This window comes from Sapajus apella, unplaced genomic scaffold, assembly GCF_009761245.1.
Source record: "Sapajus apella isolate SASKATOON/1434 unplaced genomic scaffold, GSC_monkey_1.0 scaffold101, whole genome shotgun sequence".
NCBI lineage: Eukaryota > Metazoa > Chordata > Mammalia > Primates > Cebidae > Sapajus > Sapajus apella.
The window spans coordinates 3,096,424-3,112,900 of record NW_022437041.1 but is presented as its reverse complement, the minus strand read 5'-3'; the positions used below and the strand labels follow the sequence as shown (position 1 = coordinate 3,112,900).

At 35.1% G+C, this 16,477-nt stretch overlaps 1 protein-coding gene across 8 annotated transcripts in view; it reads left to right on the top strand.

The window, feature by feature from the left end:
* NAALADL2 (N-acetylated alpha-linked acidic dipeptidase like 2) overlaps positions 1-16,477 on the top strand; it is a 1,348,438-nt gene that overhangs the window by 1,025,041 nt on the left and 306,920 nt on the right. For all 8 annotated transcript variants that reach the window (XM_032258245.1, XM_032258244.1, XM_032258247.1 and 5 more), the window contains one exon: positions 3,689-3,808. In XM_032258245.1, the coding sequence (XP_032114136.1) occupies positions 3,689-3,808 (120 nt within the window). The remainder of the gene's footprint in view (positions 1-3,688; positions 3,809-16,477) is intronic.

The window sequence follows — 16,477 nt, the reverse complement described above, 5'->3', positions numbered from 1 at the left end:
TAAAATAGCAGTTACTTTCCTTTCTTCCTCACTCCACTTTTGCCTCCTTGCCCACTCCACCCTTCACCCGTATCTCTCTACCTTCTGTTTCCTACCTGCCTATCTGTTGCCTACCCACCTCCCTAACCGCGTTAGGAAACCTGTATCCAAATGAAATCTAGCATGCAATGAGGTACAGTTAGAATACAACTGGAATATTGGAGAGTTTTAAGTCTCAGATGCTTCTGACAGGTCTGTGTCTCATAAATGCACTGTATTTTAATGGAATATGATAACTGATAATTGGATCAATAGAAATTCTATTTACTTTTGTGATTTGTTTTAAAAACGAGCTTCGAAAGGCATATGTAGACCAAATATGTAGACCAGTAAAATAGACAATTTTACTAGGAAAGTAAAATAATTTAATATTGTAGCTTTTTCCACTACTTTAGCTTTGAGAAGAAAAATTTAATAAGAAATTATTTTCTACATTTTTATTTTTAATCACGCAAAAAAGATAAAATATATAAAATTAAAGAAAATATTTTAAAAAGGTATAGAAAAGAAAATAGCAAGGATCTTTTTTAATTTGAAGAAAAGACTTAAAGATGAGAAAATTTTTTCAGTGTAAAATTCATCAAGATTCACACATTGCAAATTGGAATGCTTTTCTGTATGCAAATGAGTGGTGTGAATGTTTAAGCCGTATTCAAAATGTAAGAATTCAAATGCAAAATTTCCATTGCTTAAAGAATATTTTTAAGTTGACAAATTTGTAAGTAAGCTGGAAATGAAATAGCCGAACCAACATCTCAAACTCATATTCCAAATTACTTTAAAGATTGGTAAACAAGTTAATGAACAATTTAGGGAAAATGTCTGTAATCTGCACCATTATTAGTAAATCAAAAACAATGAAATGAATGTTTTAATTTCCCTGTAATAATAAAGCACATATCTTTAAAATGTCTCAAAGATTCTTCTCAAATTCCAAAGATGTATTTTGCTATATCAAACTATATTTTAGGTGTTTTATATACCTATCTAGTAACTTTCACAATAAATTTGTGTTAATTCTAAATTAATATGTATATTTCTGAACTATGTTTTCGAGTAGTCTCGTCTAAACTAGTAGTTTCTAACGTAAACATCTTAAACCCCAATGCATAGGAAAATTTATTATGAAGTTAGTTGAGCATCAATTGTCAGAGTCTGTAAGTTGAATCAATGTGTTCTTGCATGTGTGTGAGCAATAGTTTTTGTCAAATTAAGCTGATATTTTTGTGGTTAATACACATTCATTTTTAAGTTTTTGTGAAGTCATTATACCTTTTGATAACTGTGTATTTTCTTAGTCAATAATGCCAAAAATACAACAACTACAATGTGGGAGTTCACAGGAAAAAATTTTGTTAGAAAGGTTATTCCTATTCAAAACAATTAAGTATTAATGCGTTTGAATGTTTATAGGTATATTCACATTTGGCAACTGATTATACATTCAGTAATTTTCTGGCATTTCAGGTGACTAGATGGGCAAAGACACATGAGTAATGAAAATGGTAAATAATATACATTTGATTATTGGTTTATAAAATGTATTTTTATAATTTACTGTGCCTCACCAGAATGTTTCAATGCAATTCATGAAGCCATTTTGTAACCATCCAATTGAAATTTGGAAAACTGCTAGCTTTCCTGTTTTGCCTAGTCATATCAAATCTACTCCAGAGAATGCAAGAGTTTATTTTAGATTGAAACTAATTTATGCTATAAATATATTCCTTTGTGAAGGAGGGTGAAGAAAGCTCGTATTGACATGTCATATTGCCCCATTTAATTTTGCTGGCGTAGAAACCTCTGGAAACCCACAGTTGTAGTTAAGAGGATTAGGTAGTGTTGACAAATAAACTTAGCAATGGAATTTATAGACAGAATTATTAGAGAATTGATTCAATACTGATCTTGGTCTTTTAGGAAACTTGTAACATTTTGCTAAATAAGTTCTTTAAAATGTACCATTTTATTTCTGTGAAGAATCTTCATTTGTCAGAGGCTATTGTGGAAATATTACAGATATTGGAATAAAAGAAGTCAGAGTTCAAATTCCCTCTACCATAGAACATGTCATCTTAGGCATGGTTAACTTCTCTGAGATTTGATACCTCAAGTGAGTCTACTAATTACCTATCTTCTGAGGTTTTCATGAGAATTACATAGACTAATATATACACAGTGTCTATGTGATAATGTGTTAATAGAGGCTGATTTTTCATAGCACTTAACAGATATTTTTTCAACAGTATTATGGAGAAATTACTCAAGCTTAAAATTTATCACTTATGTGCACTTAACATGTTTATTAATTTTGAATGATTGTCTTTTCTGCCGTCTTACAGAGGCATAGCTGAATGTTCAACATAAAATATGAATAACAGTGAAAACATGCAATATTTATGTTTCTGTCCCTGGTTTCTTTTACTTAGCATAATTATACAATATGTATACGTATTTTGCAATCCCATCCATGTTATCAGGAGAGAAGTTTCTTGTTTTTCAAGGCTAAATTGTATTTCATTGTGTATATATAACACATTTTCTTTACACATCTGGAATAGAGTGTAGAATGTGGTTACAGCCTGGGGTATGGAGGGAATGGGGAGAAAATGGTCAGCTTCCATATATACTGTGCAGTGTGGTGAATATACTTAGTAATAGAGTAAATTACATTTAAAAATTGTTGAGTAATATGTTCTCATCACAAAAAAATGTTATTTGGGGTGATGAATATGTTAACCAGCTTAATTTAATTTTTCCACATTATATCCATAAATCATAACATCACTTTGTATTCCATAAAACTATACAGTTTTAAGCTGTCAATTGACAATGAAAAAAATAAAAATAAAATGGGATGAAATTATCTATTTGATAGGCATAGGAGTCCTTGTAGTCTTTCATTTCATAGTTTTGGAAGAAGAAAGATACTTTCCCAAGTTATGATATAATGTAATCTTTTAGGACATTTCTGTAGAACTGCCACTGTGACAATTATTTGTTAAATGCCTTCATGAAAAAGCAGGGAAATAACAGAAAAATTTAGTGGTCCTTATTAATAGGATCGGTGAGCTTCAATTTTGTGGGGTAAGGAGCAGAAGAGAAGTGGAGAACTATTCTATGGAATCAATTGGTGCTGCTTATGTGCATTAAATTCATTCGTTTTTTTGTAGGGTAATATTTGTAAGATTACATTGTATTATTCCCCATTTTGCTCATAATACAGGATTATTTTGTGCAGAGTAGCTCACTGCTTCAAAAGAAAAGGGCTGTTTTTATTCATCACTGAAGTGGTTTATCTATATCTCTTCTTTTATTCAATGGCTCCAAAATTAGGTTGCATTCATATTCTGTAGCTGAATCCATACTATGTTAACCTTTGAAGAATATTTTCTATTAAAATTTGACTTGTGTCAGGTGCATGCTTTGAAATATTTTATTGTATGTTATATCTAACTCTTACTACTCTTGTTTAAAATTCATTTATTACCTTTGTGTACACTATTAAATAGTATAGGATCACTTTTTTAAGAAAGTAATTCTGCAATGTATTAAGTATGAAATGTTCATTATTTAACATCTAAAAAAGTAGAATCTATTTATTTGTGTCACAGATAGATCCTTTTTTTTTTTTTTTTTTTGATTTCAGGATTTCAAGACGGTTCTTCAGAAAAATGTTGTGGCTTATGTTAACCTCCATAGTCCCATAAGGGGTAATTCTACTCTACGTCCGGTAGCATCACCATCTCTTCAGCAACTGGTAGTAGAGGTAAGATAAACCACTATTGTATCAAGTGATTATGCAAAACTGCCCTTTTCTCTATATTTGGGCATTTCTTGATTTTTTCATTTATTTTTAAATATGCATAAAATTTTGTGTAAGAGTTTTAAGAAATGATGTATTGCTGATACTTATCAATATACCTTAACTAATTTCTTATGTTCTGGAATTCTTCACTTGCTACCCTTTTATAGTTATAGTTCTAGAAGATATGAATACACAGTTATAGAGAAGGCATACAAAAATATATATATTTTTTTAAATCTGAATTTAGCTCTCAAATTCCCAATTCCATAATCTTGACATTTTAAATAAGCTTCATTACTTTTGGATTTCTTCTCCTTCATTCATGTTTTAAATAGATTTAGGACCTGTCCTATCTTTACAACTGCAGTGTAGGCCCCCTGAGAACAAGACTATAGTGATAACTAAATTTGAAATGTTAGAAAACATTGTTTGAAAAAATATTTGTGGAAAAAGAATGCATTTTTTTACTAAGTCTCTTGAAAAAATCAAATATTTTTATGTCTCATTGGAGTTATTTTTTTAAAATATTTCATCATTTCTCACCTATTTTAAAAAATTTAGCAGAATATTTTTTCCTGTTTATTAGTAGGGTTCACACTTTTATTTCTGCATTCTTATTATGAATTTCACTACAGATAAAATATGTGCTATTTCTCAGTATAAAAATAATTATACCACAACTTAGAGATTGTTTCCTCTTAGCCTCAATGTCTATTGATATATATTGGAACCAATCTTTCAGACTCCGCAGGACTCTTTAGGGAGCATTGCAGGAACTGAACTAGAGAAATCTCCACACTGTTTATCACAGAGGTTGTACTAATTTACATTCCCACCAACAGCATATAAGAATTCCCTTTTCACCACGTTTATGCCAATATCTGTTTTTAAATTTTTTAATATTGGCCATTGTGGTTCTTTTATTTGCATTTCCCTCATGATTTCTGAAAAATGCATGTTATCTAAATTGTAAATGACACAGGGCTGTATAGAATATCTAATCCTTTGTACAGAAATATGTAGATTATAATAGATCTCATGAAGTTCATATGGTAGATTTAAATATATAAGATGAAATATTTAAAGTATTAGTATCAAATACTGCATTTAATTTTTTAGAAACTAGACACATATAGCATGTTTTAAAGGATTACAAGCTTGCTATGAAACAAAACTGTAAAATTATTGTCCTACATCAAACACCAGTTTTAATTACCTTTATAGCATGTTATTCCAACCAGGGAGTTGGTAGTCCCACTGTATTTGCTCTATCAGGCAATGTCTTGGTATGATATTCTTATTACTCAAGTCATAATTACTAGATATGTTGAGATATAATTCACATAGAGTAAGATTATCCACTCTTAAGTATACAGCTTGATGAATTATGACAAATGTATATAATCACGTATGCACAATCATAATCAAGATATACATTTCTGTCACCCAGAAAGTTCCATTATACTTCTTTTCATTCAATCTTCTCCCTTCACCTCCAGTTTTTGGCAACCATTGACCCCATTTTTACTCCTCTAGTTTCGCCTCTGAGAATATTTGAAAACCTGGAATCATACAATGCACATTCCCTTATGTGTGGCTTCTTTTACTTAGCATAATGATGTTTAAGATTTGCCTATGTTGTTAATAGTTAATAGTTCATCTTCTAGACCACTGAGAAAGTAATTGGAACAGAGGCGAGTGCAATACTTTTGGAACTCTCTCTCCAGTTTGATATGCTGACTTTGATTTTAAAAGGAGAGGACTTCAAAAATTAAAATTGAGAAAAGAAGTCAATTCCGTGAGGGTAGTCCACTAAATTTGAACTCTATCACTCTGAGAGGAGAGGATGAAATCTTTTGAAGATCCAGGCAGGTTTAATGAGTTTGAATTATAGGTTTTTTTCTTAGAATTTATGAAACATTTGACCTTAAAAAGATGTCTGAAGAATGATGAAAATTTGATAGTTGGGTAATAGCAACATGTGGGTTCTTTGACCTACTCTATTTTCTTTTGGGTTTAATTGTAAATATTTGTTATAACTTGAAAAATATTTAAAACTACTTTATTTTTCTAAGTTATAACACAGGTAATTAAATTAAATGCAAAGGTTCCTTCGTCTCCACATACTCACTGCTGCTGGTGAAGGCCAGCATTTATTATTGCCTGTCTTTTGAATATAAGCCGTTTTAACTCGGGTGAGATGATATCTCATTTTAGTTTTGATTTATAGTTCTTTGATGATGAATAATGCTGAGCATCTTTTCATATGCCTGTGTGCCATTCGTATGTCTTCTTTTGAGAAATGTCTATTCAGATCTTTCACCCATTTTTTAATCAGATCATTACGTTTTTTCCTATAGAGTTGTCTGAGCACCTTACATATCCTGGTTATTAATCCCTTGTCAGATGGGTAGTTTGAAAATATTTTCTCCCCATTTTTTGTGTTATCTCTTCCTCTGTTGATTGTTTCATTTTTATTGTAGAACTTATTAACCTGATGTGATCCCATTTGTTCAGGTTCGTTTTGGTTGCCTGTGTTTGTATTACTCAATAAATTTTTGCCTAGACCAATGTACCAGAGAGTTTCCCCAATGTTTTCTTGCAATAGTTACTAGTTTGAGGTATTAAATTTATGTTTTTAAGCCATTTTGATTTTTTTTTTTATGATGAAAGATAGGGGTCTAGTTTCATTCTGCTACATGTAGATATCTAGTTTTCTGGGCACCATATTGAAGTGACTGTCTTTTCCCCAGTGTATGTTATTGGCAACTTGGTCAAAAGTAAGTTCACCATAGGTATGTGGATTTGTTTCTGGGTTCCCTATTCTGCTTCATTCGTCTATGTGTCTGCTTTTATGCCACTACCAATACTGTTTTGGTTACTGTAGCTCTGTAGCATAATTTGAAGTCAGGTGATGTGATACCTTCAGTTTTGTTCTTTTAGCATTGGCTATTCTGGGTCTTTTGTGGTTCCACATAAGTGTTAAGATTGTTTTTTCTGTTTCTGTGAAGAATATTACTGGTATTTTGATAGTGATTGTATGTAGGGATTCAACTGAATCTGTAGATTATTTTGGGTGGTATGGATAATTTAACAATATTGATTCTTCCAATTAATGAACATGGAATATCTTTTCATTTTTTGGTGTCCTCTTCAATTTCTTTCTTCAATGTTTTATAGTATTCATTATAGAGATCTTTCACTTATTTGGTTTATTCCTGGATATCATATTATATTTGTAACTGTTGTAAGTGGGATTACTTTCTTGATTTCTTTTTCAGAATGTGATTTTTGTTGTTAATTTTGTATAAAAATTACTTTACTGAATTTATTAGATCTAATAATTTTTCTGGGAAGGTTTTACTAAATATAATATCATATCATCTGCAAACAAGGATAATAGGACTTTTTCATTTCTAATTTGGACATCTTTTGTTTCTTTCTCTTTTCTGATTAGCTAGGACATCCAGTACTATGTTTAATAATAGTGGCAAAAGTAGGCATCCTTGGCTAGGCTCAGTGGCTTACGCCTGTATTCCCAGCACTTTGGGAGGGCAAGGAGGATGGATTAGCTGAGGTCAGGAGTTCAATACCAGCCTGGCCAAAATGTTGAAACCCTGTCTCTACTAAAAATACAAAAATTAGTCGGGTGTGCTGGCACATGCATCTAATCCCAGCTACTTGGGAGCTTGAACCAGGAGAATTGCTGGAACCTGAGAGGTGAGGCTGCAATGAGCTGAGATTGCACCACTGCACTCCAGCCTGGGTGAGGGAGGGAGATTCTATTTCAAAAAAAAAAAAAAAAAAAGTGGACATCCTTGTCATGTCATAGACCTTAGAGGAAAGACTTTCAGTTGTTCCATATTCAGCATGGTACTAGCTGTGGATCTGACATATGTAGCTTTTATTATATTGAAGTATGTTCCTTCATATAAATACCCAGTCTGGTGAGGGTATTTATCATGAACGGAAGTTGAATTTTATCAAATGCTTTTTCAGCATCAATTGAAATGGTCACATGACTTCTGCTTTTTATCATGGTGTATCATATTGATTAATTTGCATATGTTGAATCATCCTTGCATGCCAGGGGTAAATACCACGTGGTCAGGATAAATGATATTTTAAATGTATTGTTGAATATAGTTTGCCAATATTTTGTTGAGGACTTTTGCATCAATATTCGTCAGCGATATTGGCTTGTAGTTTTCTTTTCTTGGTGTATCTTTGTCAGGGTTTGGTATCAGGGTAATACAGGCTTCGTAGAATGAGTTTGAAAGTAGTTCTTTGTCTTTATTTTTTGGAATACCGAGTAGGATTAATAGTCTCCTTGAAATATTTGGTTGAATTCAGGAGTGAAGCTGTCAGGTCTTAGAGTTTTCTTTACCAGGAGACTTTTTATCACCGCTTTCATCTCATTATTTGTTGTGTCTACTTTTTCATCTTGGATTTTATTTATTTGGACCTTCTCTCTTTTCCACTTAGTCTGGCTAAAAGTTTGTTGATTTTGTTTGGCTTTTCAAAAAACTAAATTTTGTTTCATCAATCTTTTGTATTTTTTTATTTCATTTATTTTCTGCTCTGCTCTTTATTATTTCTATACTTTTACTAATTTTGGTTAGATTTGCTCTTGCTCTTCTAGTTCTTTAGGTTGGATCAGTAGATTATTTATTGGAAGTTTTTCTTTTTTCACATATGCACTTGTAGATATGAACACTGTCATTCAAGAGTATATTGTTTAATTTCCATTTTTGTATAGTTTCTAAAATCCCTCTTTTTATTGATGTCTAATTTATTCCATTGTGATCACAGAAGATGCTTGATATTATTTCAACTTAACACTTTGAAAGTGTCAAGACTTGTTTTGTGACCTAACATATGGCTTATTTCTGAGAACGATCCATGTGCTGAGGAGAATGTGTAACCTGAAGCTGTTCAATTAAATGTTCTATAAATATCTATTAGGAACATTTGGCCTATAGTGCAGATTAAGACTCATGTTTCTTTTTTTTTTTTTTTAATTATTATTTATTTTCTGTCTGGAAGCTCTGTCCAGTGCTGAAAGTGGGGTGTTGAAGTCTCCAGCTTTTATCGTATTGAGGTTTATCTCTCTTTTTAGCTCTAATTATATTTGCTTTATCTACCTGGATGCTCCAGTGTTGGGTGCAAATATATTTAAAATTGTTATATCATCTTGTTGAATGTATGCCTTTATTACTGTGTAGTGACCTTCTTTTCTCTTTTTATATATTTTATCTGAAATCTATTTAGTCTGATATATGTGTACCTACTCCTGCTCTTTTTTGGTTTCTCTTGGTATGGAATATCTTTTGACATCTTTTTATTTTCAGTCTGTGTGTCTCTTTGTTGGTGAAGTCTCTTTGTTACAGGAAACAGGTCACTGAGGTGTTTTTTTTTTTTTTTTTTTCCACTCAGCTACTTCATCTCTTCTGATTAGAGTTTAGTCCATTTACATTCAATGCTGAGGTTAGAAGCAAGATGGAGTTGGTTAGGTCAGATCTCTTTCACTGTAATAATTTTCTAGTTATAATTTTGCAAGGGTGGTTTCAGTGGTGGATAGATGACATTATACATGTCGAAATGCATAAAATGTACATCACCAAGAGTGAACCCTAATGTGCACTATGGACTTTGGGTGACAATGCTTTCTCAATGTTGGTTCATCGATTGTAAGAAATGGTACCATTCTGGTGCAAGATATCCATAGTGGAGGAGGCTAGGCATGGATGTCGGGGGAGGAGACATGGGAACTCTGTGTCTTCCACCATTTTGCTGTGAACCTAACACTACTTTAAGAAATAGTCTGTATGTTTTTAAAATCCTACATTTGTACTATACTAATAAATACATTTTTAAATTAACATTAAAAAAAATGAACTTACTCCTGCCATTTTGTTTTCTACTGTTTTGTGGTCTTCTTTCTTTTCTTCCTGTCTTCCTTTTAGTAAAGGTGATTTTATACAGTGGTATGATTTAGTTTCTTGCTTCTTATTTTTTGTGTATTTGTTGTATGATTTTTTTTTGGTTTGAGGTTACTATGAGGCTTGCAAATATTATCCTACAACTCATTATTTTAAACTGATAAAAACTATTTGCCTAAATAAACAAATAAGAAAACTAATACACTCTGCCTTAACTTTTATCCTAATTTTAAACTTTTATTATTTCTATTTATATCTTCTTGTACTATCTACGTATTGAGAAGTTGTTATAGTTATTATTTTTGATTGGTTAAGCATTTAGCCTTTCTTTTTTGTTTTGTTTTGTTTGAGAAAGGAACTTCGCTGCCCAGGCTGGAGTTCAGTGATGCGATCTCAGCTCACTGCAACCTCTACCTCCTGGTTTCAAGTGATTCTCTTTTGCCTCAGCCTCTGGAATGTCTGGGACTAAGGGCTTTCACCTCCATGTCCAGCTAATTTTTTGTATTTGTTGTTGTTGTTTGTAGAGATGAGGTTTCACTTTATTACCCAGGGTGGTCTTGAACTCCTGGGCTCAAGTGACCTGACTGTCTAGGCCTCCCAAAGTGCTAGGATTACAGGCATGAGCCACCGTCCCCAGCCATTTAGTCTTTCTACTTAGATAAGAGTAGTTTATATACCACAGTTATGATGTTATAGTATTCTGTGATTTTCTATGTACTTACCAATACCAGTGAGTTTTATACCTTCAGATTATTTCTTATTGCTCATTAACATCCTTTTCTGTCTGATTGAAGTGCTCTATTTAGCATTTCTTGTAGGTCAGGTCTGGTGAGGATAAAATCACTCAGTTTTTACTCATCTAGGAAAGTTTTTACTTATCCTTCATGTTTGAAGGATATTTTGACCAGATATACTATTCTAGAGTGAAAGTATTTTTCCTTCAGCATTGTAAATATGTCATGCCACTCTCTCCTGGCCTTTAAGGTTTCCACTGAAAAGTCTGCTTCCAGAAGTATTGGAACATCATTGTATGTTATTTGTTTCTTTTGTCTTGCGCCTTTTAGGATCCTTTCTTTATCCTTGACTTTTGTGAGTTTGATTATTAAATGCCTTGAGGTATTCTTCTTTGGGTTAAATCTACTTGGTGTTCTACTACCTTCTTGTACTTGGGTATTGATATCTTTCTCTAGATTTGGGATTTTTAAAAATCTCTTTGAATACATTTTCTAACCTTATCTCTTTTGTTACCTCTTCTTTAAGGCCAATAACACTTAGATTTGCCCTTTTGGAGCTATCTTCTAGATCCTGTACATGTGTTGCATTTTTTATTCTTTTTACCTTTGTATCTTCTACCTGTGTATTTTCAAATAGCCTGTCTTAAAGTTCACTCATTCTTTCTTCTGCCTGTTCAGTTCTGCTATTAAAGGTCTCTGATGCATTCTTCAGTATACTCATTTCACTTTTCATCATGAGAATTCCTGCTTAATTCTTTTTTAATTATTTCAATCACTTTGCTAAATTTATCTGATACAATTCTAAATTTCTATTTCTGTTTTTCTATTTTCTTTGTATTATTTTTAATTTCTTTAATTTTCCTCAAAACAGCTGTTTTGAATTCTCTGTCTAAAATGTCACATCACAAATCTGCGTTTCTTCAGGATTGGTCCTTGGTGCCTTCTTTAATTCCTTTGGTGAGGTCATGTTTTCTTGCATGGTGTTGATGCTTGTAGATGTTTTTGGTGTCTGGACATTGAAGATTTAGGCATTTATTTTAGTCTTCTCAATGTAAGCTTGTTTGTATTTGTTCTTCTTGGGAAGGATTTCCAGATATTCAAAAGGAGTTGGGTGTTGTGATTTAAATTGTGTCACTTTAGGGGGACACCCCAAGTTCAATAATGCTGAAATTCTTGCCAACTCATAGAGGTATTTTCTTGATGGTATTGGACAAGATACAGAAGAATTCTCTGGATTACCACACCGAGACTCTTCTTTTCTTCCCTTATTTTTTCCCAAAATGAATGAAGTCTCTGTTTGTTCTGAGCCCCTAGAGCTGAGGGTGGACCGATAGAAGACCCTGCAGTCAGCCCTATCAGGACTGTGCAGGATCAAACCTGAAGTCATCATAGCAAACAGGTCGTGCCCAAGGCTTCCTGTAACCATTCCCTGGATACTACCAACATTTGCTCAAGACCCTGGGGCTGTACAATCAGCAGGTGGCAAATCTAATCAGACCAATGTCTTTCTGTTCATGGTAGTACGTTTTCCCGCCCCAAGTGTGTCCACAGGTGTCATTTGGGAGCAGGGACTACAGCTAAATACTCTAGAAGTCTACCTGGTGTTCTATGGTATGGAGGCTGAGGTGACACTCATATGACAAGACACAGTTCTTCCCACTTTTCCCTTCCCTTTACAAAGGCAGAGGAGGCTTACTTTTCGGCCATGGCTACCACATGTCCATGTGAATACTACCACTGATGTCCTCTTAAGGCCCAAGGACATGTTGCGTGGCCCTTGAGGGTGATAAACTTCTCTCTGGCCCAAGGGAGGTCCAGAAATGCTGCCCAAGAGTCAAGTCCTAGAATCCAGACCCCAAGAGCCACTTGGTACTATAGCCCACTATGGCTGAGCTGGTATCTAAGGTGCAAGACAAAGTTCCCTTTGCTTTTCCCTCCACTTTCTCAAGTGGGAGAGTTTTGCCCATTACTACTACAGCTGGGAGTGTACTGAGTCTCACCTGAAGCCAGCATATAGCAGCTGGGTATCACTGCTGGTTATTTAGGGCCCAAGGGCTCTTCAGCTAGCAGGTAATGAAACCTTTCAGGACTGGGTCCTTTTCTTCAAGGCAGTGTGTTGCCTTCTGCCCTGGGTTGTTTCTGGAAAGTTTGTGCAGGAGCTAGAGCCTGGGTAGGGGGCCTTACGACTCTGCCCAGTGCCCTGTCCTGCTGCGGCTAAGCTGATATCCAAGATGTAAGACATAGTCCTTTTGATTTTTCCCTCTCCTCTCCTCAAGTGAAGGGGAGGGCTCTCTTTTGGAGCTGCAAGCTATGCAGCCTGGCGTTTGGGAAGGGGCGATGCTGGCTCCCTTAGCCATCCCAGCTGGTGTCTCAGTAGGTTGTATGCCCCTGCAATTCACTGTCTCTTAGCCTAGTTTAGCGGTCGGACTCACTGAGGTCTTGGAGTTCTTATGGGCTAGGCTGCCCTTCAAGCTTATGTATGGCCCCTGGGAACTTTAGCCTGCAGTGCTGAGGTTTGTGGAACCCAGACTGCTGGGATCCGCCCTCCTGCTCTGGGTGTGACTGTTTCAAACGCTCCTTCTGTGGGTGGGCATCAGCTGAGTTTGGTCCACTTTTGTTCTCTGTTCTAATAGGGCAGCACCGAGTTCAATGCCTCACAGTTGCCGCAGGCTCCCTCTCCCCAGTGCACAGTCACGCTCTCAGTATCACACAACTGCGGCTGGCATTGGGAAGAGGTTTGGCATTAGTGATTCAAGAGTGTTTTTCCTACCTCTTCGGTGCCTTTCAGTGATACGGAGTTAAAACCAAGTACTGTGAGTGCTCACCTAATATTTGCTTCTTATTTTTTCTTATTTGCTTTCTTATTTTTTCTTGTGTAGCTACTTGTTACATTGGTGTCAATTTTGGGTGGAAAGTCGATGGAGCCTTCTATTCCACCTCCTTGCTCTGCCCCAAGTCCCCAGCACCTTATTATATAGAACACAGTAAACTTACTTTAATCCCAGTGTTAATACTGAGTATCAACTGTAATTAATATTCTCTCATGCACAAACATTTAAGTACTCACTATATATATGTAATATACTATATATTCATTATATTATGTATTATATATATTTATGTGTTATATGTTATATTTATTTTTTTTAACTTATTCTACTGGACACATTAGGATGTTCTATAGAGATCAATGGAGTGTCAGTTCCTCTGATTTATTAGGGAATAAGAGATCCTGGGCCGGGCGCAGTGGCTCAACCCTGTAATCCCAGCACTTTGGGAAGCCGAGGCGGTGGATCATGAGGTCAAGAGATCAAGACCATCCTGGTCAACATGGTGAAACCCTGTCTCTACAAAAAATACAAAAAATTAGCTGGGCATGGTGGCGCGTGCCTGTAATCCCAACTACTCAGGAGGCAGAGGCAGAAGAATTGCCTGAACCCAGGAGGCGGAGGTTGCGGTGAGCTGAGATAGCACCATTGCACTCCAGCCTAGGTAACAAGAGTGAAACTTAATCTAAAAAAAAAAAAAAAAAAAAAAAGATCCTTGCTAAGATCTAATTTCTTGGGGGAGAAAAAAAGCCCTTTCTTGAAATTTTATTTCCATTACTCCTTAACTGTGCAAAAAGATGTACAGGTAAGTGACCTCTCAGCGAAATACAAATGCCTTCATGCAAAGTAGGTCATGAAATTAAAGATAGGATTTATCTCCAAATAATAGTTTTAAATATTATGACACAAAACAAACACATATTCACCTCTTCCTCTATGTTGCTGTTCTGCTCTTAGTTTTTGAAGTCATCGTTCCTTTTCTTTTTTTTTTTAATTGCATTTTAGGTTTTGGGGTACATGAAGTCATCTTTTCTAGATCACAGAATGTATTGATTTTGCCCTTAGAAAAACAAGTTGATCATCCATATATTAGGTAGTGTTCCGTACGTCTTAAGAAAATAGCGATGAAATTTCTAACAGGTTATTTTGGGAGAACCTGCAGCATTTGTGCATATGAAAGTAGTCCATCTAGTCATATTCTATTTAAATGTTGCTTTTGCAGCACCTGCCAGAAATTGGCAAACCTGATTAAAACTAAACAATTACATCAGTATTATAAACCTGTGCAGGAGATAGTCAGTGGTTTTTAAACATATTTAATTAGTTTAATTTTAGAGACAGAGTCTCACTTTGTCACCCAGGCTGGAATGCAGGTGACATGATCTTAGATCACTATCACCTTAAACACCTGAGCTAAAGAAATCCAACACCCTCAGCCTCTCAGGTAGCTTATACTATAGCCATGCACCATCATGCCCAGCTAGCTTTTTAAAAGAGTTTATGGAGATGGGGGTCTTGCTGTGTTACCCAGACGTGTCTCAAAGTCCTGGCCTCAAGTGATCCTCCTGCCTTGGCTTCTAAAGTACTGGGATTACAGCATGAGCCGCCGTGCCCAGCCAAATGTTGTTGTAATTATAGTAGTTATTGTTGTTTTAAGTCTCTGAAAAAGTGGCAAAGATATTTTTGTAGATTTCTTCTTTGATATCATGGTTTACTTTTTTATATACAAAGCACCATAAAATGCATACTTATATTTCAAGTCAACTCTATTCATTGGAGCTTTGAGTCCAAAGCTGGACTCTAGTATTATTTTTTCATTGTGAATATCCTCTTTGTTGCAAGGCCTATTTATGTGCTGGTATATAAAGAGAACCCAAACTGTGCACAGTATTGCTTTAAGTGTTGCAGGGCACACAATAAGCAGATGAAGTGCCCCTGTTGCCCAGGAGGTTATGATTTTACCAAGAACTTCAGCTGCGCATAGCTAAGATATTTTTATTTATTTATTTATTTATTTTTTGAGACGGAGTTTCGCTCTTGTTGCCCAGGCTGGAGTGCAATGGCGCGATCTCGGCTCACCGCAACCTCCGCCTCCTGGGTTCAGGCAATTCTCCTGCCTCAGCCTCCTGAGTAGCTGGGATTACAGGCACGTGCCACCATGCCCAGCTAATTTTTTGTATTTTTAGTAGAGACGGGGTTTCACCATGTTGACCAGGATGGTCTCGATCTCTTGACCTCGTGATCCACCCGCCTCGGCCTCCCAAAGTGCTGGGATTACAGGCTTGAGCCACCGCGCCCGGCCACGGTGGCTAAGATATAAGAGTGAGTGTGATATGTGCTATCTTATAATTTACAGGAAAAGGAAAATGTGATTGTTTTAATTCATAAGAGTGGCAAAAATCTGAATGGACTCAGAATCTTGAACAGATTTAGCCATCTGTCTTTTCAAATCTCAATCCTATCAGGTAAACAAACAAACAAACAAAAAACAGACAAAAAACATTATTTCTTTTCAAATCATGGAAAAAAATGCCCATTCTCATTTTATTGCTCAGCTGAGTGCAAAGTTGTTATACTTCTGCTCTTTTCTTCTTGTGTGAGGGGGACAAGGCCACAGCTTTGTCTACGGAGGTACATACCCAGTTACTTCTCTAACTATGCTGTTTTTCCTTTTGCCTGACCATGCCACAATTCTTTAGGGTACCAAAACAGTACATGTGTGACATTTCTGCTTGAGGGACTAGAACCCTGATTTTCAAGTAACAGAGATATTCATTAATTTTTTTCTTAGCTTTATATTTATATATGGGAATAATAAAAATTACAGCTAAGCCTTGTAATAAATCTAAATTAAACCTTGTCATACCCTAGAGCTTGTACAAACTCTTGGGTAAATCAATAGATATTCCCTTGAGACAATACTACTGGGCTATGATTTTAGTGTTTGAAAGGGTTTCCTCTGGTCAGGCATCAGAGAAAAGGTGCCAGTCATCTTTCTGTGAGCAAACACCAAAACATTGGGAGTCATGCTCAAATTGACCACTTGCTGGAGATAGGTTACCAAATGCGGAATCCTATAAAATAGCTTAAGAACTTTGCTGATGTTTCTTAGATTTCTTTAACTGT